This window comes from Medicago truncatula, chromosome 1 (assembly GCF_003473485.1).
Source record: "Medicago truncatula cultivar Jemalong A17 chromosome 1, MtrunA17r5.0-ANR, whole genome shotgun sequence".
Taxonomy (NCBI): domain Eukaryota; kingdom Viridiplantae; phylum Streptophyta; class Magnoliopsida; order Fabales; family Fabaceae; genus Medicago; species Medicago truncatula.
In genome coordinates this window covers 16,854,063-16,880,490 of record NC_053042.1, presented here as the reverse complement: position 1 = coordinate 16,880,490, position 26,428 = coordinate 16,854,063, and the positions used below count along the sequence as shown (strand labels likewise).

Genomic DNA, 26,428 nt, shown 5'->3' with positions numbered 1-26,428 from the left:
ATAAGTTATATATGTGCCAAGCCTGGCACATTTGGCTTATATGCTTTAGCTTGAGAGGGAGTGTTGATATTTAAATAAATAGTAAATAATTATATTTACGTTGTAAATATATTTTAACTTACTCTCTAAGGGTGTGTTTGGTTTGCAAAACAGTAAGTACTGGACATAACAATATAAGATAGAACAACACGACATAAGGCATAACACCACATGACAAATTTGTATGGCATTGAATAATTTTATGTTTTATACAATTTTTGGGGGACAAAATGCTATTTTGGTATTTTAGACAACTTGTACGTGGGACAAAAAGTTGTGCCGTGGTTTGGTGAGGGACAAAAATATGAGTTTTTATCCTGTCCCTTGCATCTAGTTTGTCCTGTACCTGAAACAGTTTTACAAATCAAACACTGGACAACTAAAATTGTCCTCTCCTCTCCTTCATTTTTTAGCAAATCAAACACACCCTAAATTACTTAATATATAATGTTATGTTGAATATTCATTATGTAAATATATCATAGCTTAGTCTTTAAGCTACTTAATTAACTCTTATGTAATAAGTATTCCTGATGCTATTCAGACACACAATTTTTAGTTCTCGTGAGTTTAACTTAGTTGGTAGGAACAATACATAATATATGTAAGGTCCAAGGTTCAAACCCCAACCACCAAAAAAAAAAAAAAAACACAGAAAAATCTTTTTTTTTGGTTGTCTAAAACCATAATTTAACGTTCAAAACTAGCTTGCTTGAAAAAAGTCATGAATAAATTCAATCTCTTAAGTCATTTTTTTTGAAATATGCATATATTATAAGAACAAAAATAAGAAGATTTTTAAACTATAGAATTTTTAGTTAGTGAGCTTACCTCAGTTGATTAGGACAATGCATAAAATATGTAAGTTCGGGGTTCAAATTCCAGCCACTACCAAAAATATGTTTTTTTATGAAGTCCATTAAAAATATAAATGAATCAACCAAAAAAATATGTTTTTTTTACTTTTCAAAGTCATTTACATATATTACATTTTGTCAATCTCAACAATTAATCCCATCTCATACACTCCCTTACATTTTGTCATTTACACTCCCTCTCTAGAGAGTCTCCTCGTTTCCTGAAACCCATCTCAAAATTTAATATTAAACCCATCCGAATTCCTTCCTTACATTTCACCTTAGAGTTTATTGCTTTTGAATTGAAACAAAACAACACAAAAGAGCTTTGCTAATTGTCTTTATATTCCATTAAACAAATTGAGTCTTCTCGTATTTCTGTTTCAGATTGTTGTAATTTTCCATTTCACAAAAAAAAAAAACAAAAAACCAAAACCACACAAAAGAGCTTTGCTAATTGTCTTTCAGATTTGTGTCTTCAACCTCTTCCATTTCATGCATCAAAAAGAAAAAAAAAATTAAAAACAAAAAATTATAGTTATGTCTTAATATGCCTTTTAGATTGTTGACTTCAGCTTAATTTGGTACTCATTCTTTTAATTTCAAAGCTTGGAGTTTCTTGAACAAGTCCTTAAAGGTAAGCATTAGTTTTATAACCTTCACTAATAGAGAGTAAATCCTTATGAGTTTTGGTATTTGTGATTGCATGCAGTTTATTTATGGATTTTTTTTTGACTTTTTTAATTTTTGTTTAGTTTGTGCTTTCAGAATTCATTTTGCATCAGTTCTGTAGAACGCACCAACAACACTCAACAGCACCAGTTGTTCGGTTGATTCACAGTACAGGTAAGAAGTCTATGCTTTTCACTGTTTTGCTTATTTTTGAACTCTCAGTTTTACTGTTTATAATTATTTCTGTTTGGCAAGATCAAGAAATTAGTTTATAGCGAATAACTTATAAACCTGTATAAAAAAATATGTTTTGCAACGGTCTTTTCACCACAATTCTCTAGCTTATTTTTTTGTATTATAGGTCATTTCCGGTTTTTTCCTCTGAAAAATATTTTTTTTGGATTCCGTCCTTGTAATTTGAACTTTTTTTGGTTTTAGACCTTAATGAAAATTTTTGCCCCCTATAATTTAAGGAAAATTCGGTTTACCCCTCCGCAATTTGAGCAAATTTCGGTTTACCCCCTGTTAATTTGAGAAAAAATCGGTTTACCCCCTGCCATATCATCGATTTTGTACATTCATGAAGGTCCAAAACAAATAAACTTCAAATTACAAGGACGGAAACCAAAAAGAAAATTTTACGGGGGAAAATTATGTTATTAATTCATTATATAAATGTTATTAATTATCAATAACATTTATATAATGAATTAATAACATAATTTTAAGTCATTTTACATTTATAATCTAGTTAAACCGCTAACTTTACCAAACACTTCAATTAGCATATAAGCTATCAATCATTAACCATTAGCCATCATATATAAGCTATTAGTCGTCATCAACTATAAGTTATAAGCTAGCTTATTAGTTATTCGTTACCAATAAAAGCCTTAAACCCTTTCTTAAGGTAAATAAGAATAAACTAAAATACATTTAACTCTTTTTTGTGGCGACCGGGTTTAACTATTTGTTTTGGATTTTCTGAATTACTACACTTATTTTAAATGCGATTTCAAGACACAAAAATATGGTTAGATGTATTTTAGTTTATTTTCTGAATTACTACATTTGTTTTATTTTTTATCAAATGCACCATAACATCCAAAGCAAATAGTTATATATGATTTCAAGACACAAATATGTGGTTAGATGTATTTTAGTTTATTCTGTTTTCCTAAAAAAAATGTGGTGCGACGAGTGACATCTGTCCTCCGCACCACCGCATGTGTCTCTCCTTTCCGACGACGGTTCAAGCACGTGCTGTTCCTTCCTCCACTGTCCTCTGTCCTCGCCGACGTGCACTTTTGCTGGAATCGCAACTTCCACTGCGTCGGAATGTTTGGGTTTGTTTTGGTTTTTGAAACCCTTTCGGATTTGGGTGCTAAAACCTGTTTGGATTTGGGTGCATAAACGAACGAATCTTAGAACTTCTCTTAGCATGTGTTTGGTTTCCCATCTGCAACATACAAAAGCACGTTTGCACGCTTCTCAATGTGTTTTTTCCGTGATTTTAGGAGTTACAAATATCAGCTTCTTTGGTAACGTGATTTCCATTAAAATCGGTTTTGCAAAGGTTATACCAAACATGCACTAAAAACTCCCTCTATAATCGGATCCACAAGACAAAAAATACAAACATACAAAAGCTCCCTCTATAAGGATAAAACTCTACAAGCCCAAAAATAAAAATTACAAATTTATAATTGATTTGATTATATGACCCTCCTCCTTAGTTGCCTCACTCACAACCTTCAATATTACTACCAACATCGTCAACCCCACTAATCTCTGTAAGCTCTTTACCGGAGAACCTGTTGAACAAATATGGTAAATTCTTTCTCCATATACAAGATGTAGGAATCAAACTCCTAACTTCTTGTTAAGTGGGTCCAAATCTCTTACCATTTGATCAATTTGTTGGTTCTAACACATTAACACCCCCTGTTACACTCATTTTTCAACCTGACCCGTTTGACTCTCCAACACACTCGAGAGATATTTTTTTCTTTCATTTTTAACAGTTCACTTATTTTTACCACTTTCCATACCAAACTCCCTTTCAAATCCCCTCTAAAATGCTCAAACAATTCACTAAAGAATTCAATATCATCATTAAAACAATTACTCATATCTTTTCCTTCAACTTCAGTTATACAAACTTTCTTCCCACCAATAATACCCACACGATTTGAAGTAAATCCCACATAATAAATGTTTTGTCACAGCAGGCATATATATCATGCACAATACCAATAAAACCTCATTTTCCCCAACTTTCTATCCATGATGCATTACCTTATAAGGCTCTTACTATGACATGGAGGGAGTGACAAAAGATAGAAAAAGAACAGTAAAACTTAGTTTTGTTTTTGTTTCCCAATTTGCTCCCTACCGTATTAAAATTTTAGGTGCGGAAAATAATAGGTTTAGTTTAATAAAATTGTTTAACGAAGTGAAAAAATGTGAAAGGCTGGGTACTGTTAGTAAAAAGACATATGTATGCTACTCATCTTTAAAAAAGAAAAATGTATGCTACTCATCTTTAAAAAAGAAAAATCAATTGGTTACAGAGGATTGTAATGAAGTTCAATATGCACAGTCTACATTAACTATTGAACTTAATTTTGATTACATATTACATTGTTTATTTCTAAGCATAGATTCTTATTCATAGCTGTAGTTTTTCTTCAATTTTGGCTACACATTACATTTATTTAATTTTAATCAAAGCATATATTCTCTTTTTCGTATACAATTTCCTCGAAGGTTAGAGTAATGTGATTATGTCCTCACCTTTCCAAATGTTTCCCTTGTTTCTTTGTAACCCATCCAAACATTTTATTCTTTACTTTCACTTTCAGACTGACTCAATCAGAAGGAAGAAAAGAAAAGAGAAACAATGGAAATTTTATCTTCTGTTGTTGGAAAAGTAGCAGATTATACTGTTGTTTCTGTTGGACGTCAAGCAAGTTACTTGATATTCTACAAAGCCAATTTCAAGATGTTAGCAGTTCACGTTAAAGACCTTGAGGTCGCAAGGGAAAGAATAATTCATTCGGTTGAAGAAGAAAGGAGAAATGGTAAAGAAATCGAAAGAGATGTTGTGAACTGGTTAGATATGGTGAATGAGGTCATTGAAAAGGCGAATCAGCTTCAAAGAGATCCTCGTCGTGCAAATGTTAGGTGCTCAACATGGTCGTTCCCCAATTTGATTTTGTGTCATGAACTAAGTAGGAAAGCCACAAAAGTTGCAAAAGATATTGTTCAAGTTCAAGGAAAAGGGATGTTTGATCGAGTTGGTTACCTTCCGACACTAGAAGGAGTAGCCTCCTCCTCGTCAACAAGAGGCGGTGAAAATTATGAGACAAGGAAGTCATTTAAGGAGGACATTTTGAAGGCTTTAACAGACCTTAATTCATGTAACATTGGGGTCTATGGGTTAGGTGGCGTGGGCAAGACCACTATGGTGGAGGAAGTTGCTAAAACAGCCATTCAAAATAAGTTGTTCGATAAAGTGGTTATAACACATGTATCCAAACATCAAGACTTTAAAACAATTCAAGGGGAGATTGCAGATTTGCTGAGTTTGCAATTCGTTGAGGAGACTATTGCTGGAAGAGCACATCGCCTAAGACAGAGAATCAAGATGGAGAAAAGTATCATTGTCATTCTAGATGATATATGGAGCATACTTGATTTGAAGAAAGTGGGAATTCCATTTGGTAAAGAACATAATGGTTGCAAATTGTTGATGACATCTAGAAATCAAGATGTGTTGCTGCAAATGGATGTTCCAAAGGATTTCACTTTCAAACTTGAACTTATGAGAGAAAATGAGACATGGAGCTTGTTTCAATTTATGGCTGGGGATGTGGTTAAAGATAACAATGTGAAAGATGTAGCAATTCAAGTTGCCCAAAAATGTGCAGGTTTGCCACTAAGGGTGGTGACAATAGCGCGTGCAATGAAAAATAAGTGGGATGTCCAATCATGGAAAGATGCATTAAGGAAATTACAAAGTAATGATCATACTGAAATGGACAAATTAACTAATTCTGCTTTGGAATTGAGTTACAACGCATTGGAGAGTAATGAAACGAGGGATCTCTTCTTGCTTTTTGCATTACTGCCAATCAAAGAGATAGAGTATGTTCTGAAAGTTGCAGTAGGTTTGGACATTTTAAAGCATATTAATACCATGGATGATGCAAGAAACAAACTTTACACAATAATCAAATCTTTGGAGGCGACTTGTCTTTTGCTTGAAGTTAAAACAAGTAGATGTATCCAAATGCATGATTTTGTTCGTAATTTTTGTATCTCCAAAGCTCATACGAAAAAACGTATGTTTCTAAGAAAACCACAAGAGGAATGGTCAACCAAGGATTTTTTAGAAAGGTGCACGCAAATTGTTCTATTTAGGTGTCCTATGAATGGGCTCCCTCAAACGATTGATTGTCCAAACATTAAGCTTTTCTTTTTGTTAAGTGAAAATCGTTCTTTAGAAATCCCCGATACTTTTTTCGAGGGTATGAGAAGCCTTAAAGTTCTAGATTTAATGAACTTCAACTTGCCTTCATTACCCAGTTCCTTTCAGTTCCTAACCGAACTTCAAACGTTGTGTTTAAATCTTTGCATTTTGGAAAATATAGATGCAATAGAAGCTTTACAAAATTTAAAAATTCTTGACCTCTCTAGTTCTTCAATTATCAAGTTGCCAAGCGAGATAGGGAGATTGACTAAATTGAGGATGCTTGATTTGAGCAATTCAGGAATAGAAGTAGTTCCACCCAACATCATATCAAGTTTGACCAAATTGGAAGAGTTGTACATGGGAAATACCTCTTTTAATTGGGAAGATGTGAATCCAACAGGTCAAAGTGAAAATGCTAGCATTGTCGAGCTTCAAAAACTACCCAACTTGATAGCGCTAGAGTTACAAATACGCAAGACTTGGATGTTGCCAAGGGACTTGCAATTGATGTTTGAGAAGCTAGAAAGATATAAAATAGCTATTGGAGATGTATGGGAATGGTCTCAGATCGAGGATGGAACTTCAAAAACATTGATGCTTAAACTTGGTACCAACATACATTTGGAGCACGGAATTAAGGCATTGGTTAAAGGTGTTGAGAATTTGTACCTGGATGAAGTAGATGGAATTCAAAATGTGCTTTATCAACTAAATGGAGTGGGATTTCCACTGCTGAAGCATCTCCACATCCAAAATAATGTAAACATGAAGCACATTGTTGACTCTAAAGAGAGGAATCAATTCCATGTGTCATTTCCCATCTTGGAAACACTAGTACTACATAATCTTAAAAATTTGGAGCATATATGTGATGGTCCACTTTTAATTACTTCTTTTGAAAATCTTAGTGCTATCAAAGTAAAAAAATGCTCCCAGTTAAAATATCTTTTCTCCTTTACAATGGCTAAAGGACTTTCCCACCTTTCTAATATCGAAGTTTGTGACTGCAATTCTATGAAGGAGATAGTGCTCAAAGACAACAATTTAAGTGCAAATAATGATGAAAAAATTGAGTTTCTTCAATTGCGATCTTTGACTTTAGAACATTTGGAGACACTTGATAATTTCTTCTCTTATTATTTGACGCATTCCGGAAACATGCAAAAGTATCAAGGTTTAGAGCCTTATGTTTCTACACCATTTTTCGGTGCTCAGGTATGTTATTTTGTTTTAACTTTTTTTTTGAATGACAAATATTAGTAGGTTAATTGTTATGTTAGTTTTTTTTTCTCATTGCCAAGACTTGAACCATGAAAATTCAACTCCTCAACCCTTAACTCAAATCAGTTGAACTACCCTTCCGTCTTGTTTTAACCTTCTTTTGATGCAACTGATAATATCTTTTATTTCGTAATATGTACAAACAGAATAACGATAATGGGACATATTGCACAATAAATAAAACACTTAACCAAACATTGTTAAATGTCAAGAATCGCATGTATAAATTTTTGAATTTGTAATGCATTTCCAAATATATAAATATATAAGGCTTATCATTATTGTCCTCGTTATAAGCCTTCAATTATGATTTATGTTTACTATGTAGGTTGCATTTTGTAATTTAGAGACCCTTAAATTGAGCTCACTCCGCAATTTGAATAAAATTTGGGATGACAGTCATTATTCTATGTACAACTTGACTACCTTGATTGTGGAGAAGTGTGGTGCGTTGAAGTACTTATTCTCGTCTACTGTGGTTGGAAGTTTTAAGAACCTTCAACACCTTGAAATTAGTAATTGTCCGTTGATGGAAGAGATAATTGCTAAAGAAGAGATAAGCGATGCATTGAAAGAGGTATGGTAATTCTACCACTGGGAACAATCCGATCAATTCTATATTTGCATTTAAATAATTAAATATAATGATACTGTTTATACATGAATTCATAGGATAATTTTTTCAAATTGGAGAAAATCATACTGAAGGACATGGATAACTTGAAGACAATTTGGTACCGTCAATTTGAAACAGTGAAGATGTTGGAAGTGAACAATTGTAAGCAAATTGTGGTGGTTTTTCCTTCTTCAATGCAAAAAACATATAATATGTTAGAGATTTTGGTGGTTACAAATTGTGCTTTTGTGGAAGAGATATTTGAATTGACTTTCAATGGAAATACCAGTGTAGAGGATACATCACAATTGAAAGAATTTACAATAGGTGAATTGCCGAAACTGAAAAAGATATGGAGTAGGGATCCTCAAGGAATTCCAAATTTTGGAAATCTAATACATGTAGAACTAAATAATTGTTCAAGATTGGAGTATCTATTACCACTTTCTATAGCAACTCGTTGTTCCCATCTCAAGGAACTTGGTATAAAAAACTGTGCGAGCATGAAGGAAATTGTTGCAAAAGAGAAAGAAAATAGTGTGTTTGCGGATCCGATATTTGAGTTTAATAAACTAAGTAGATTAATGTTTTATAACTTAGGTAAACTCAAAGGTTTCTATGCTGGAAATTATACTCTAGTATGTCCATCTTTGAGGGACATTCATGTTTTCAATTGTGCAAAGTTGAATGTGTATAGAACTCTATCTACAAGCAGCTCCAAAAGTAATCATCAAGATGGCAAACTCTTAGATTTAATACAGCAGCCACTTTTCATTGTCGAAGAGGTATGTATCATGTGAATTTACATATAACAATTTGTATGAAAAAATATATATGTAGGACTTTGTATAATTATTTTGAACTGTTTAAAAGAGTCTAAAAATGAATAGGATGGCGTAAAACATCATTATATCTTGTCTTTTGTTGTTGAAATCCATTATTTACTGTTCGTTATTTTAAAACATCTGGTAATTTAAACAATAGATAAAAGCAAAATTGAGAATTCCTAAAAGAGAAAATTTGCTTATATGTGCAAAAACATGATAATAACAAATTCACATGATCAAGTTGAGTTTAATCGGTGACAGGCAAATGTGTTGTTCATGCTCTACCAGGGGTTACCACATTATCAACTAGTCACCACTTATTTTGATATACCTCTTGTATTATTACTCTTATTATTAATGAAATGCCATAAACATATTTGCTACAGGAAAATATTTTAAGGGAAAAAATTGATAGGAAAATCTTTGGAGCAATTAATTTTTGTTTTTATGGTTACCATGATATTGATACCAAGTTTTCACTTCTGCTTAACTATGACTTATCTCCGTCGGGAGAATCTGGGGCATAAAAGGCGGGTTCTCTCCGTCGGAGATTTTATATATATATATATATATATATATATATATATATATATATATATATATATATATATATATATCAATAGATGGGATTATTTTCTGAGTCAATATATTTTTTTTTTAATTTTTGGAAAAGTTTCCGAGTCTATTAAATGTTGAATTCTTTAATATTGGTGTATAAATATGTTTTAGGTGATTCCAAACTTGAAGGAGTTGGGAATAGACCAAAAGGAGGCTAACATAATATTGCAAGCCCAAAACTCAAATGCCCTGTTCAGCAAAATGACACTTCTTGTTTTGTCTGATTTTAAGAATGAAGAGGCTACATTTCCTTATTGGTTTCTTCAAAATGTGCGTACTCTTGAGGTACTATCTGTTGAATGTAGTTGTTTCAAGAAGATATTTCAAGATGAGGAACAAATAAGCGAGGAAACTCATACAAAGATCAAAGCATTGGTGTTGACCAAGTTACCTAAACTTCAACAGTTATGTAAGGAGGGATCTCGAATTGACCCAGTTCTTGAGTTCCTTGAAGAGTTCATAGTTAATGGCTGTTCTAGTCTAACAAATTTGTTTCCTTCCTCTGTCACCCTTAATAATCTGGAATATTTGAAGATTGAAAATTGCAATGGGCTAAAATATTTAATTACATCTTTTACGGCACGAAGTTTGGATAAGCTCACAACATTGGAAGTAAAAGATTGCAATTCACTTGAAGAAGTAATTAAGGGAGAAGAAAATGTTGGCATTACATTTATTACTTTAGAAACATTGAAGCTGGAATGTTTGCCAAGCCTCAACAAATTTTGCTCTAGTAATGGCTTCTTGAAGTTTCCATTGTTGAAGGAAGTAATTGTACGGGAATGTCCTCGCATGAAGAAATTTTCAGAGGGAAATATAAGTACACCGATTCTTCGAAAAATTAAAATTGCTGAAAATGATGAAGAATGGCATTGGAAGGAAAACCTAAATGATACAATAAACAACATGTTTGAGGATAAGGTATGATCGACGTACCAATTTATTTCTTGTGCAACAATATCCTGATTTGTGCTTTTATGTTATTTTTTCTGTAGTTGCATGATAGCTGATTTTGAATGGACAATGTTAAAAAATTTGCCGAAAAACAACTATTTTTTAGATTTTATATATAAGTATATTGCAAAAGAGAAACATGACACAAATCCTCATTATACCATAATCTAATTCAAAATGCTAGAGTTATCAAATTTAAATTAAATATGATAAATGCATCACTTTTATTTGTATGACAAGGCATGTGTAAACCAACCGTTTTATTTGCTTTTCTGTAATTTAAAGATATTATCTTCATAAGAATAACTTTTTATAGATTCACACTTCAAATCATGTTGTGCCAGCAGCAAGTGGGCTGCATTATTGGTATTCTTTTTTTTTTGATAAGGCAAAAGAAAGTATTAAAATTCAAAAGAGGGCTTGAACCCTTATACAGCCAGAGTGCAGAAAAAACACAAAAGAAAGAGAGACAAGTAGCAGCCACAGCTGGCCAGCTATCAAAACAGAACCTAAGCTAGCAAAAACAAAGAGCAATCCCAAAGGCAATGAGAAAACCATGAATACTGAACATACTCCCAAAATACTTGGTGTTTTCCTGCTGAAACCCTTTTATACAAGAACAAAAGAGGACATTTACTAGCCAACTAAGGTTCTAAAACTTTTGGTTTTGAAATACCCTTTTTGGAACGAGTGATGATGCCCTCTGAATCCGCCTGATTCGCTTGTGTGATATGTCTTTTCTGCTGTTTGGAGACCAAGATAGTGTTTGGAGTGTCAGAGTTTTAAGATAAAACTCTCTCTGAATTATAAGGACAGAGAGTACCCTCCTAAGAATGCAAGAGATAAGGAATGGATTTATTTCATTGATAAAAACTCAGTTCATGAATACAAGGCTATATAAGGTATAGGATCCTTGCTAACAAACAATTCTAACAGAATACAATAGTGACGTGTAAATAGTGCTAGCTGTCCACTCCTATCTTCTAGAATTATCTGAAACTGTGAGTCACTAAATGGGAATGAAGTCATCCCATTTCTTTGGCTTGTTCACTACTCTTTTGCCAAGTCCTTAATGTTGGATGTGTCCTCTGCAATTGGGCCTGATGTGGACTTCTTTTGGGCTTTGCTCATAACACAGAGCCATTACTAGCTTGAATCTTGGGACACTTTCGCTTTTTAGATTTCCTGCCTGACCTAGCCTGGACAGTTATATGAGTGTGTTTAGCCAAGTACTGCTCAGAGTCTGTGTCTATCTCCATGGTGCGGTCTGTAGCAGGTTCATCCTCAACCTCATCTCCCCAAAATTTGCTTAAAATCCGAATGCTCTTTAAGCTAGCAGCAGTGTGAGTTTTGATGCCAGGATTCACCTGCACCTTGCTTTTATCAGGACCTAACTCTTCATCCACTGTGGTAATGAGAGTAGCAAAAGAAACTGAATATAAAGTCTTAGAGGCAGAGCCCTGTGAACCAGACTTCAACACCTGCTGATTAGAAACAAAAGGGACAAACTTGGAGGGCCTTTTTTCTATTGAAGTAGGTGCCTCTAAGCTGACATTTTGCTTTAAACTAGAAATCTCCCAAGGCTCATTCTTGTCAGATTCGTAGATATCTTCCTGCATATTTTTTGAACTAACAGTATGATCCTTTTCAACAAATAAAGCCTCCCCAGTGGGAATGTCACACTCATCAGTAAGCAAAACATGAGTTGTGAGTAGCCAAAGTGGGAGATGAAGCTTTCTCCTTTGTGGTCACTGATTTAACCGTCTCATCATGCTTGTCACCTTTCTTTTCAATATTTCTTTGCACAGGTGACTCTTCCATAACCTTAGAGAAATGTTGTGCTGTAAGTAGATCAGATTTGTGAACTGGTTCAGGTGCAACTTCTTCAATGTGATGTTCAGTAGTTAATTCAGGTTGCTTATCAACCATGCTATCTTTAGTCTTGTGCTTATGGTGTTGCATTGCAGATTGACCCTTCCTAGTTACCTTATCTAACCCTTCATGATGAGTACTAGAGCTTAACTTCAAGCAATTTTGGATACTATGACCCAGCATTCTGCAATGAGCGCAATATGAGGGTTGTTTTTCATATTGGACAGTGATAGGGAAGGCATGTCCTTCTCTTTCAACTAGCACAGATTCGAATAACTTCCCAGACATATCAACATCAACCAGAACTCTGGCGTACATTCCAAATTATCTAGCCTGAGTAGCTTCATCAACCAGAGGTGATTTCGTACATGGTTTTCTTTCTATTCAAAAGAAAAGAAATGAAAAATATGGGTTTCTTCCTTGCAAGAGGATTTAATATGGAGCCCCCATATACACAAACAAAGACTTATAGGGTTTGAAGTCTTTTTTTGGATAACAGTAAACAACTAAACATTGATGTTTATTCACAATTATATATTAATATTATTTTGATTCGTCTCTTCATAGTTCATACATATTTGATATATTAATTTCATTGATCAGGTTGCATTTCTTGAATTCAAATATTTATCCTTTTCTTATTACCATGAGCCAAGGGATTTGTAATATGGCACACCTGATAGCAATGTGTTTTGCAGGTTGCATTTGGTTATTTCAAGCATTTAAAACTATCTGAGTATCCTGAGTTAAAAGAATCATGGTATGGTAAACTTGAGCATAATGTATTTAGGAGTTTGAAGTATCTAGTGGTTCATAACTGTGATTTTTTATCGGAAGTGCTCTTTCAACCAAATTTACTAGAAGTGCTAACAAACTTGGAAGAATTAGATATCAAAGATTGTAATTCATTAGAAGCAGTTTTTGATTTGAAAGATGAATTTGCAAAAGAAATTGTTGTGAAGAATTCTAGTCAATTGAAGAAACTAAAACTATCTAATGTTCCAAAACTGAAGCATGTATGGAAGGAGGATCCACATGACACTATGAGGTTTCAAAATTTAAGTGAAGTGTCAGTTGAGGAATGCACAAGTTTGATTAGTATCTTTCCGCTCACAGTAGCTAGAGATATGATGCAACTTCAAAGTCTTCGAGTAAGTAACTGTGGGATTGAAGAAATTGTTGCCAAGGAAGAAGGAACAAATGAGATAGTAAACTTTGTGTTTTCTCATTTAACATTCATTAGACTTGAACTTTTACCTAAGCTGAAGGCATTCTTTGTTGGTGTTCATTCACTTCAATGTAAATCGTTGAAAACAATTTACTTGTTTGGATGTCCAAAAATAGAGCTATTTAAGACAGAGCTAAGACACCAAGAAAGTTCCAGAAGTGATGTGCTCAATATCTCAACGTATCAACCTCTTTTTGTGATTGAAGAGGTAAATTCAGCATACAAATATATCATCCTTGCTCTTAATATATATTGATTTACATGCACAAATGTTGATTTGTTTTTAATGCGTTATTAATTTTACATAATTTGTTTTTTATTTTTATTTTATTTATTTAGCATAAACATTTTCTAGATAATGATAGAGAGTTATTTCTTACACAGATACAGATTTATCTCATTAACCACTTGGAGTAATTCATTAAGCACTAAAATTTTAGTCATTAACTAGTTATTTAACTTCTTAAAAAAACTAGTTCTTTAACTTATATCTCATTAATTTAAATACTTCATTCACCACTAAAGTGTCAACCAATTTTTTAACTTTTATAAAATAACTAAAGCATATAAATTTCTCATTAACCACTTTTAACCACTAAAATATAGGTTTTTTAACGTTTTAATACTTTATCTAATGTTTAATGACCCACTCTAAGCTGTTAATAATTTGTATTTTGTTAATGAAGTACTCTAAATGGTTAATGAGTTATCTATATACTTAAGTCACTTTTTTAGGGGATATACTTCATAACTATGTTAAATAAGCGGTTACTGACTTACATTTTAGTGGTTAATGAGATAAATCAGTATTTGTGTTGCAAAAGTATCCTCCTTAATTATGTAAAGTCTATATTCTTTTAGAAAATATAAATTTTAGATAATCATGGAGGTGCGATGATACCATCACTAATGCACTAGATTCTATCGGAACTCAGCAATTAAGCGTGTTTGGACTAGAGTAGTATTAGGTTGGTGACCTTTTGGGAAGTCTTTGCGTTGCAACTCTCCCAACGACTGAAAAGTCACATGTTCAATTCCTGAAAACAACCTCTTGTGTGAAAAAACAGGGTAAAATTGTGTACACTACACAAAAAATGGCGTGACTCCTTCCTGAATCCTGTATGCGGGAGCTTTGCGCATCAAGCCGCCGTTTATAAAAAAAATTTAGAAAAGAGTTTTATTTTTTGGCAAAAATAAATTATAAAAAAAATCAATAGGTGTTGTAAAGTGTCACCATATTTGTGTTTATTTGTAACACCCAAGGCTGACGAGGGCGGGGAGTGGTCGCCGGTGCACAAGGCACGACAATGAGCGGCTCCCGACAGCTTCTAGAGGAATCGAATCACATCGGAATGAGAGGGATCCTGAGGCCTTGTAGGTAGGGGACTACATGGTTGAAGGAAAGCTTATAAGAATTGTTGGGTACTACCTATATCAACAAGATGCATCTTCTTTTCGGTAGTTCATTCCATAAGAACTCCACAGTTAAGCGTGCTTGACTTGGAGCAATTTTGGGATGGGTGACCTACCGGAAAGTTTTCCAATAAGCGTGCGCGTGATGACAAAACACGCTGAAAAGACTCGTGTTGGTTTGTGGGGTCAGTCGGCAATCCTGAAAGCAGTCTGGGATGTTACATTATTACTCCCTCCGCTTCAGTTACTGAGCCAATTTTCCATTTCATACATATTAAGAAAAATGTATAAAGGAAAGAGAGAGAAAAATGGTTTTGAGTGTAAAGTTAAATATATTGAATTGAGAGTTGTGAAAGTAGTATTAATTAAAGTTATAATTGGAAAAAAGTAATTAATGTTGTATTGAAAAGTGAAATGGGTCAAGATTCTTAGGACAATATTTTTTTTACAAATGGATCAATTATTATGGAACGGAGGGAGTACCAATTACTCAATATGTTTATTATATTGGTTGCGGCTGATTAGTTCATAATTTTCCATATAATTTATTAAACTACTTGGCAAGAAGATAGAATGTACTTAATTGTTTCAAAAACTGCCAAGGAAAATACAAATTTCTTCGGTTCTAATTTAGTTTAAAAAATGTAAGTCATTACAAGCTTGTGCGTTTGATTTGTTAAAAAATGAAGGACAGGACATAACAACTCTAGTTGTCCAATGTTTGATTTGTAAAACTGTTTCAGGTACAGGACAAACTGGAGGCAAGGGACAGGACAAAAACTCATATTTTTGTCTCTCACCAAACCACAACACAACTTTTTGTCCCACATACAAGTTGTCTAAAATACCAAAATAGCATTTTGTCCCTCAAAAATCGTATAAAACAAAAAATTACTCAATGCCATAAAAAATTTGTCCTGTGCTATTCTGCCATGTGTTGTACTATTCTATCTTGTACTGTTCTGTCCAGTACTTACTGTTTTGCAAACCAAACACACTTACTACTTCCTTCATTAAGCACTAAAATGTAAGTCATTAACTAGTTATTTAACATATATCTCATTAATCATTTAAGTACTTTATTAATCACTAAAAATGTTAACCACTTATTTAACATTGTTATAAAATGCCAGAAGTACATAAATTTCTCATTGACCACTTGGAGTACTTCATTAACAACTAAAATGTAAGTTTTAACCTTTTAAAATACTTTTTTTAATCGTTAATGACACACATTTTAGGTGTAAGTTTTAACATTTCTCTATGAAGTACGCTAGATGATTAATGACCTACATTTAGATGATTAATGACCTACATTTTAGGTGTTAAAAATGTATTTTATGTGGTTAATGGTATATATTATTTTTGGAAAAAAGTTTTCTCTTTTTGCAAAAATAAATTACAAAAAATGAACAGTGCTATATGGTGTCACCATATTTGTGTCTATTTTTGTGTTTGAATAGAATCTCTATTAATTTTATTACAAATTACTCAATATGTTCTAGGGTGAGGGTTCAATTAAATCCCTCACTGGTGTACCACTAAATTTAACCATTAGATTAATTACACTCATTAGTCACTACCACACCGGATCTAATCTCATCTCTTTCCAATTTCTTTCTTTATTTCTCTCCTTTCAACTTCTGCATCTATGCCATGAAACTGTTTCCATCCTCACACTCTTGTCTAAACCATTATGGTTTGGTTTACTCAATTTCTACTTCAATTGCATCTTCACATCTGATAATTTTTGTTTGATATTTGTATGGAAATTTTTTATTCAAAATTTAAAACTAAAAACTGGATTTGGGTATTGACGAATTTTGGAAAGAATGAAACGGGTTTTGAGAATCAAATGTTTTTATACTCATTCTTGTACGGGATTAATAACATAGATATATGTACCTAAGTTTGATATTATTTTGGTTTAAGATTGCTATTTCAAAAAACAATTTAAAGATTTCTCACATCACTTCACGCCAGAGATTCATATGCTAATCAATTAATTTTTGTTGGCATAGTTGTATAATCGTCAACATTTTTTCGATAAAATAGATTTAATCTTCCCTGGCCAATGGTGTAATGGAAATGGAAATTTAATTTTAAGTGGTTGGTGAATTTTATACCTCTATTCTACCTTTGCTATTAAACCCAATAAAAAAACATAAAACATAAATAATCTTCGTTTAATTTCATCATGGTATGTCCGATTTTTATTTAGGCTGATTATCATCACCAGTTCAGTTAACTTTAAGCAAGCATCTTCCGCATATTTGTGTTGAATTGAAAAAGGATGCAAATGAGAAAGAAATAGAGGTGGGATTGTGTGTGGAAAGGAATAAATGTTCTCATATTTTTCTTAAACAATCTTGACCATTGATTCAATCAAATGGTGTTATTGTGGTGCTTCACCGGTGAGGGACTTAATTGAACCCTCACCCTAGAATCCACCATTTTTTTGAGGTTAATTAATTCATAACTTTCCATATTATTTTTTGTTCTACTTAGCAGAAGATAGAATGTATTTAATTGTTTCATAAACTGCCAAGGCAAAAACAGATTTCTTTAGTTCTAATTTAGTTTTCGCAACAGGTACTTACCAATGTCGAGAGGTTGGCCTTGAATAACAAAGACCTTGGCATATTGCAGAGCCAATATTCAGGGGTTCAATTCAATAATGTCAAACACATTGATGTGTGCCAATTCTACACTGAAGAAGATGCTTTTCCATACTGGTTCTTGAAAAATGTTCCTAGTTTAGAAAGCTTGTTAGTACAGTGGAGTATCTTCACGGAGATATTTCAAGGCGAACAACTCATAAGTACAGAAAAGGAAACTCAAATTAGCCCGCGACTCAAACTGTTGAAATTATGGCAGTTGCACAAGCTTCAATATATATGCAAAGAAGGGTTTAAAATGGACCCCATTCTACATTTTATTGAAATCATTATTGTTCATCAGTGTTCCAGTCTAATAAAGTTGGTTCCATCATCTGTTACCTTTACTTACCTGACCTATTTGGAGGTGGCAAACTGCAATGGGTTGATAAATTTGATAACATACTCAACAGCAAAGAGTCTTGTCAAACTCACAACAATGAAGATTAAAATGTGTAATTTGCTTGAGGATATAGTGAATGGTAAAGAAGATGAGACGGACGAAATTGAATTTCAAAGTTTACAATTTCTAGAATTAAATTCTTTACCACGGCTTCATCAACTTTGCTCATGCCCATGCCCTATTAAGTTTCCATTGCTAGAAGTTGTAGTTGTCAAAGAATGTGCACGAATGGAACTTTTTTCATCTGGAGTGACCAACACACCAAATCTTCAAATTGTACAAATTGAAGAAAGCAATGAAGAAAATGATGAACAAAATCACTGGGAGGGTGATCTCAATAGATCGGTAAACAAGTTGTTTGATGACAAGGTATGTGTCAATCCACCATTTTTATTTTTTTGTGAAAACTGGAAGTAAAATTCCATTAATGGAGAGAAAAAACTTAAGGAAGAAGAAAGGTTTATTCTTATGGAACTATTTCATACAAAACTGAAACTTACAAGTAGTACATGAAGAGTATATATAGAACATGTAACCCTATAACTGTCAACTAACTCTAGTTACTTCTCTAACTAACTAAGATTAAGAAACAGTTGCAAGGGGTTAACTTGATGTGCAAGTTTACTAACTAACTCTTCTCTATACTAACTTCATCATTTTTGTTTCCTGTGGACCATGTTTCGGAACCATTTGCTGTGGTAATACTCGGTAACTAACCGGATGTAGTGAGAGAGGAGATAAAAAAATCTTTATTGCCGGTAATATGATGAGTTGCACCTGAATCAAGAATCCATGGATTAAGAGAAGTTGACGTAGAGTTACAACTAAATGATTTACCGGTGTGTACTCCCGAAACAGCTGAGTTTTGACGAAATTTTACCCATCGGAAAAAATCTTCATAAGTTGGCATAGAAACCTTAGGAGAATTAGCGGTCTGAATGGTGTCGGATAGAGCAATCAAAGGACGTGAAGAGCGCCCTTGAAGTTTCCTGTAGTGAAAAATGGAATGTCCAAAACGGTGACAATACTTACATTTGGGACGAGTCATGGAGCAGGCTGATGGTCACAATCCGAGAATCAAAACAGCCCAATGCAATAAAGAAAGGATGACAAGCAGTGTTGAAACTGTCGAGAGAGTGAAAAATTGCGCAAAACAAAAGGATTCACGGTTGCTAGAACTAGAGCACGTATTTCCATGGATCAACACTAAAAAGAGACCGGATCTGTAATCAACAAAGAATTCCGACTCCGATGAGAGCAGGGGCACCCTGAACGGAGGTCAGACATGCCGTCATGCGCGGTGGTAAGAGCGGCGCGTGGGAGTTTGCGTCGGAGAGAAAGGAGGCGCTTGCGGGCGGGTGTCATATGATGTTGAATAAGAGAGAAAAGAGAGACATATGATGAATACCGTGTGTCTGAATAGCACAACAGAAGATTTATTATATAGAAGTAGGTAGCTTAGGGCCTAAGCTATGATATATTTATAGAATGAATATTCGTCATAATATTATATCCTAAGTAACTTAGAGAGCAAGCTAAAATATATTTAGAGCATAAATATAATTATTTACTATATATTTATATATTACTCCCTCCGTCCCTATATATAAGACCCTTTTGCCAAAATCACGGGAATTAAGATAGTGGATATTTGTATTAAAGTTGTTTGTAATCACTATTGTTTTTACAATTTTATCCTTTAAGAAAGAAGGTTAGTTTATGTTTTCAACATGATATTTATTGCTGATTGAAGAAAATTATGTATAATAAATAGGAGCATGCATGTAAAGAAATAATTAATGTAGTTAGAAATAGCAAAGGGGTCTTATAAAAAGGGACAGAAAAATTTCTCAGAAGGGTCTTATAATTAGGGACGGAGGGAGTAACATTTGCCATAGAGCATGGTATCCTTGAATGATTCAAATGATCACGGTAAAGCACATAACAAGAGTATATCTTTGTCTTTATTCTCATATTGCAACTCAATGTTCTCCAAATCATTAAGTATTTTAATAAACTCCGTTAATTGCTCTGTCATTGTCTTTGACTCTATCATCTTGAATGAGTAGAGTTGTTGCTTTAGGATTTGCCTATGAGCCAAAGTCTTGGTCATATACAATGACTCCAACTTTGATCACATCAACGCCGCAGTTGGTTCCTTCGCGACATCCCTCAAAAATTTGTCACCGAGGCACAAACACAATGACACTCCTAGCCTTGTCCACCATCTCGGCCTTATCCGCTTGTGTCATGGAGACTGACGCCGCGGTTGGTCGCGTTCCTTCGCGACGTCCCTCGAAACTTTGTCACCGAGGCACAAAGACAATGGCACTCCTACCCATGTCCACCATGTCGGTCTTATCCGCTTGTGTCATGGTGACCGGTAACGCACCTTCACCCTTCAAAGCTTTCTCGTACTTTTGTTGTATCAACACCGCTTGCATCTTCACCTTCCATAACCCAAAATCGTTACCCACTTTGAACCCATAGTACTCACTAAACTAATTCACTCGTATGCCCCACGGTGCGCGCCAATTGTTGTGAATTCGGACTCAAAATTACACCAATGAAAACAAAGATTTGTGTAGCAAATGAAAGTAGTAACCAATATCAAAGTAAACGTAAGCAACAACAATAATAACAACATATAGATCTAATCTGGTAATCAAAGTGAAAAACTCAAAACCACAAGTAAAAGATAAAGAGAGAAGAGAAACAAATACACCAAGAAATGTTTACACAGTTTGGTCCAATTTGACCGACTATGGGAGAGAGATTGATCTCTCCAATCCACTATCAATGAGTTCTTACACAGAGATACAAATGGGTTACAAGAAATTAGCTTCAACAAGCTCACTAGAAAAAATCTAATTTCTCACCATTTTACCAATCTCACCAATGAACAAGACACTCAATGATTTTCACTCACCCAAGGTATAGCTCTATTCAAAGACCCTCAACTCTAAAGATACCTCCTTTGATTTCTCAATTTTTTCTTTCTTGAAGATCTCTCAAAAATGAACTGAAACACTTAAGTAGTGCCCTACTACTGTCAAAAAACGTGTCACGATTGGCCAAATCGTGTCACGGTTGATGCGTACGACCCAAGGTACGAGCAAACTTATCCTGAAAACGTGCCAAACATACCAAAAATCATGTCACGATTGCTCAAAATCGTATCACGATTGAGCACTAGGAGAAACCATGCTCACGACTACGAAAATCGTGACACGCGTAAGAAATCGTGTCACGCGTAAGAAATCGTGTCACGATTCTATGTGTATCCGAACCTTCATTTTTGAGTCAAAATACAACAGCATGTGTGAATTAACCGCTTTATTTACTTTTTGCTAATTTAAGGATATTTCTATCAGAATACCTTTCTGTTAACTCCAAATCATATTGAGATCTACACGATCATGTATTGCCAGCAGGAAATGGGCTGCATTATTGTTCTTCAAAAGAAAGAAAGTAAAATATATTCGATTCTTCCTTGCAAGAGGATATAATGGACCCTAATACACAATAGAAGCAATGAAGCCTAGAGACACTGGCACAGTTAGTTACAGTCGGTATACTTCAGTGAGCAAAGCTCACTCTCAACTTGAATGTATACTTGTAATCTTAATTTTCATTATTAGAGAGAAAGAGATGGATTCTCAATTCAAGTTATCTGTATTGAATTCTTAGTTCATAAGATGTTGGTATGAGGAATCAGAAGAGTCCTTTTCCCACTCACTTTTGCTTCTTCTTTCAATTAAGTTTTTAATACTATTGTTCAACAAACAACATGATAATCATTATATGCATTAAATCTAATTTTCAAATAAATAATTAACTTGCTATATCAATTTTTGTGTTATATATATATTGGACGAATTTAAAAACAATGTGAAAGTTATAATATTTTTAATTTGCAAATAATTTTACTATGTACATAGACTTTGTAAGTGCATTATCCTTTACTACTTTAGTTTGAACTAACTCATGACACAACTGTTTTGCTAGGTGGCCTTTGGTAGTTTCAAGCATTTAAAACTATCTGAGTATCCTGAGTTAAAAGAATTATGGTATGGTAAACTTGAGCATAATGTATTTAGGAGTTTGAAGTGTCTAGTGGTTCATAAGTGTGAGTTTTTATCCGAGGTGCTTTTTCGACCAAATTTGCTAGAAGTGCTAACAAACTTGGAAGAATTAGATATCAAAGATTGTAATTCATTAGAAGCAGTTTTTGATTTGAAAGATGAATTTGCAAAAGAAATTGTTGTGAAGAATTCTAGTCAATTGAAGAAACTAAAACTATCTAATGTTCCAAAACTGAAGCATGTATGGAAGGAGGATCCACGTGACACTATGAGGTTTCAAAATTTAAGTGAAGTATCAGTTGAGGAATGCACAAGTTTGATTAGTATCTTTCCGCTCACAGTAGCTAGAGATATGATGCAACTTCAAAGTCTTCGAGTAAGTAACTGTGGGATTGAAGAAATTGTTGCCAAGGAAGAAGGAACAAATGAGATAGTAAACTTTGTGTTTTCTCATTTAACATTCATTAGACTTGAACTTTTACCTAAGCTGAAGGCATTCTTTGTTGGTGTTCATTCACTTCAATGTAAATCGTTGAAAACAATTTACTTGTTTGGATGTCCAAAAATAGAGCTATTTAAGACAGAGCTAAGACACCAAGAAAGTTCCAGAAGTGAAGTGCTCAATATCTCAACGTATCAACCTCTTTTTGTGATTGAAGAGGTAAATTCAGCATACAAATATATCATCCTTGCTCTTAATATATATTGATTTACATGCACAAATGTTGATTTGTTTTTAATGCGTTATTAATTTTACATAATTTGTTTTTTATTTTTATTTTATTTATTTAGCATAAACATTTTCTAGATAATGATAGAGAGTTATTTCTTACACAGATACAGATTTATCTCATTAACCACTTGGAGTAATTCATTAAGCACTAAAATGTTAGTCATTAACTAGTTATTTAACTTCTTAAAAAAAACTTGTTCTTTAACTTATATCTCATTAATTTAAATACTTCATTCACCACTAAAGTGTCAACCAATTTTTTAACTTTTATAAAATAACTAAAGCATATAAATTTCTCATTAACCACTTTTAACCACTAAAATATAAGTTTTTTAACGTTTTAATACATTATCTAATGTTTAATGACCCACTCTAAGCTGTTAATAATTTGTATTTTGTTAATGAAGTACTCTAAATGGTTAATGAGTTATCTATATACTTAAGTCACTTTTTTAGGGGATATACTTCATAACTATGTTAAATAAGCGGTTACTGACTTACATTTTAGTGGTTAATGAGATAAATCAGTATTTGTGTTGCAAAAGTATCCTCCTTAATTATGTAAAGTCTATATTCTTTTAGAAAATATAAATTTTAGATAATCATGGAGGTGCGATGATATCATCATTAATGCACTAGATTCTATCGGAACTCAGCAATTAAACGTGTTTGGACTAGAGTAGTATTAGGTTGGTGACCTTTTGGGAAGTCTTTGTGTTGCAACTCTCCCAACGACTGAAAAGTCACATGTTCAATTCCTACAAATAGGGTTTGGAATAGGCCAGGTCGGCCTACGGCCTGACCTGTTTTGGCCTGGCCTGTTTAGTAGATAGGCCTAGGCTTAGGCTTTTTAGAAAGCCTGTTTAGTTAAATAGGCCAAGCTTAGGCCTCAAAAAAAGACTGTTAAGCCTAATAGGCCGGCCTATTAATACTTATTTATTAAAAAATATATTTTTTATATTAAAATAATTGCCTATATAAACATCTTTTTCTCTATCTATTAGTCCCTTAATAGGCTTTGTTGTTATAGGCTTTTATGTAGGCTTTAATCTAGTTGAAATTTACTTGTAGTGAAATAGGCTTTTAAGTAGGCTTTAAGACATGTTTAACCTATTTAGTAGGCCAAATGAACTATTTGATGACCTTAATGTGAAGTAGGCCTGTAAGTAGGCTTTCAGGCCAGTCCAAACTTTTAAATAGGCCACACAAGGCTCAGAAAAACGGCCTATGATAGGCCATAGGCCAGGCTCAAGCTTGTGATTTATTTCATAGGCTAGGCTCAGGCCTATCAAAGCCTGGCCTGGCCTGGCCTATTCCCACCCCTACCTACAAACAACCTCTTGTGTGAAAAAACTGGGTAAAATTGTGTACACTACACAAAAAACGGCGTGACTCCTTCCTGAATCTTGTGTATGCGGGAGCTTTGCGCATCAAGCCGCCGTTTATAAAATTTTTAGAAAAGAGTTTTATTTTTTGGCAAAAATAAATTATAAAAAAAATCAATAGGTGTTGTAAAGTGTCACCATATTTGTGTTTATTACTCCCTCCGCTTCAGTTTAACTGAGCCAATTTTCCATTTCATACATATTAAGAAAAACGTATAAAGGAAAGAGAGAGAAAACTGGTTTTGAGAGTCTTCTTCAAGTATTAGTGCATTATTCTTTATCATAAATGTAAAGTTAAATATATTGAATTGAGAGTTGTGAAAGTAGTATTAATTAAAGTTATAATTGAAAAAAATAATTAATGTTGTATTGAAAAGTGAAATGGGTCAAGATTCTTGGGACAATATTTTTTTTACAAATGGATCAATTATTATGGAACCGAGGGAGTACAAATTACTCAATATGTTTATTATATTGGTTGCGGCTGATTAGTTTATAATTTTCCATATAATTTATTAAACTACTTGGCAAGAAGATAGAATGTACTCAATTGTTTCAAAAACTGCCAAGGAAAATACAAATTTCTTCAGTTCTAATTTAGTTAAAAAATGTAAGTCATTACAAGCTTGTGCGTTTTATTTGTTAAAAATGTTAACCACTTATTTAACATTGTTATAAAATGCCAGAAGTACATAAATTTCTCATTGACCACTTGGAGTACTTCATTAACAACTAAAATGTAAGTTTTATCCTTTTAAAATACTTTTTTTTAATCGTTAATGACACACATTTTAGGTGTAAGTTTTAACATTTCTCTATGAAGTACTCTAGATGATTAATGACCTACATTTAGATGATTAATGACCTACATTTTCGGTGTTAAAAATGTATTTTATGTGGTTAATGGTATATATTATTTTTGGAAAAAAGTTTTCTCTTTTTGCAAAAATAAATTACAAAAAATGAACAGTATTATATGGTGTCACCATATTTGTGTTTGAATAGAATCTCTATTAATTTTATTACAAATTACTCAATATGTTTATTATATTTTTTTGAGACTAATTAATTCATAACTTTCCATATTATTTTTTGTTCTACTTAGCAGAAGATAGAATGTATTTAATTGTTTCATAAACTGCCAAGGAAAAAACAGATTTCTTTAGTTCTAATTTATTTTTCGCAACAGGTACTTACCAATGTCGAGAGGTTGGCCTTGAATAACAAAGACTTTGGCATATTGCAGAGCCAATATTCAGGGGTTCAATTCAATAATGTCAAACACATTGATGTGTGCGAATTCTACACTGAAGAAGCTACTTTTCCATACTGGTTCTTGAAAAATGTTCCTAGTTTAGAAAGCTTGTTAGTCCAATGGAGTCTATTCACGGAGATATTTCAAGGCGAACAACTCATAAGTACGGAAAAGGAAACTCAAATTAGCCCGCGACTTAAACAGCTGGAGTTAGGGCAGTTGCACAGGCTTCAATATATATGCAAAGAAGGGTTTAAAATGGACCCCATTCTACATTTTATTGAAAGCATTAATGTTAATCACTGTTCCAGTCTAATAAAGTTGGTTCCATCATCTGTTACCTTTACTTACCTGACCTATTTGGAGGTGACAAGCTGCAATGGGTTGATAAATTTGATAACATACTCAACAGCAAAGAGTCTTGTCAAACTCACAACAATGAAGATTAAAATGTGTAATTTGCTTGAGGATATAGTGAATGGTAAAGAAGATGAGACAAAAGAAATTGAATTTTGCAGTTTACAATCTCTAGAACTAATTTCTTTACCAAGGGTTTGTCGATTCTGCTCATGCCCATGCCCAATTACGTTTCCGTTGCTAGAAGTTGTAGTCGTCAAAGAATGTCCTCGAATGGAACTTCTTTCATTGGGAGTGACCAACACACCAAATCTTCAAATTGTACAAATTGAAGAAAGCAATGAAGAAAATCACTGGGAGGGTGATCTCAATAGATCGGTAAAGAAGTTGTTTGATGACAAGGTATGTGTCAATCCACCATTTTTTTTTTTTGTGAAAACTGGAAGTAAAATTCCATTAATGGAGAGAAAAAGCTTAAGGAAGAAGAAAGGTTTACTCTTATTCAACTATTTCATACAAAACTGAAACTTACAAGTAGTACATGAAGAGTATATATAGAACATGTAACCCTATAACTGTCAACTAACTCTAGTTACTTCTCTAACTAACTAAGATTAAGAAACAGTTGCAAGGGGTTAATTTGATTTGCAAGTTTACTAACTAACTCTTCTCTATACTAACTTCATCATTTTTGTTTTC

At 33.4% G+C, this 26,428-nt stretch overlaps 1 protein-coding gene across 2 annotated transcripts in view; it reads left to right on the top strand.

Moving 5' to 3' along the window:
- Nucleotides 1-1,049: 1,049 nt before the first annotated feature.
- Nucleotides 1,050-26,428, top strand: part of LOC11428573 (uncharacterized) — a 47,580-nt gene continuing 22,201 nt past the window's right edge. Inside the window, exons 1-10 of one of the 2 annotated variants that reach the window (XM_039834607.1) lie at nucleotides 1,050-1,533; nucleotides 1,665-1,742; nucleotides 4,433-7,260; nucleotides 7,655-7,903; nucleotides 7,999-8,727; nucleotides 9,499-10,308; nucleotides 12,912-13,649; nucleotides 17,447-18,283; nucleotides 21,923-22,660; nucleotides 25,307-26,131. In XM_039834607.1, coding sequence (XP_039690541.1) covers nucleotides 4,471-7,260; nucleotides 7,655-7,903; nucleotides 7,999-8,727; nucleotides 9,499-10,308; nucleotides 12,912-13,649; nucleotides 17,447-18,283; nucleotides 21,923-22,660; nucleotides 25,307-26,131 — 7,716 coding nt within the window. In that variant the 5' untranslated portion in view covers nucleotides 1,050-1,533; nucleotides 1,665-1,742; nucleotides 4,433-4,470. Of the gene's footprint in view, nucleotides 1,534-1,651; nucleotides 1,743-4,432; nucleotides 7,261-7,654; nucleotides 7,904-7,998; nucleotides 8,728-9,498; nucleotides 10,309-12,911; nucleotides 13,650-17,446; nucleotides 18,284-21,922; nucleotides 22,661-25,306; nucleotides 26,132-26,428 lie in introns of both variants that reach the window. The other variant, XM_024774962.2, reaches the window with a different exon arrangement.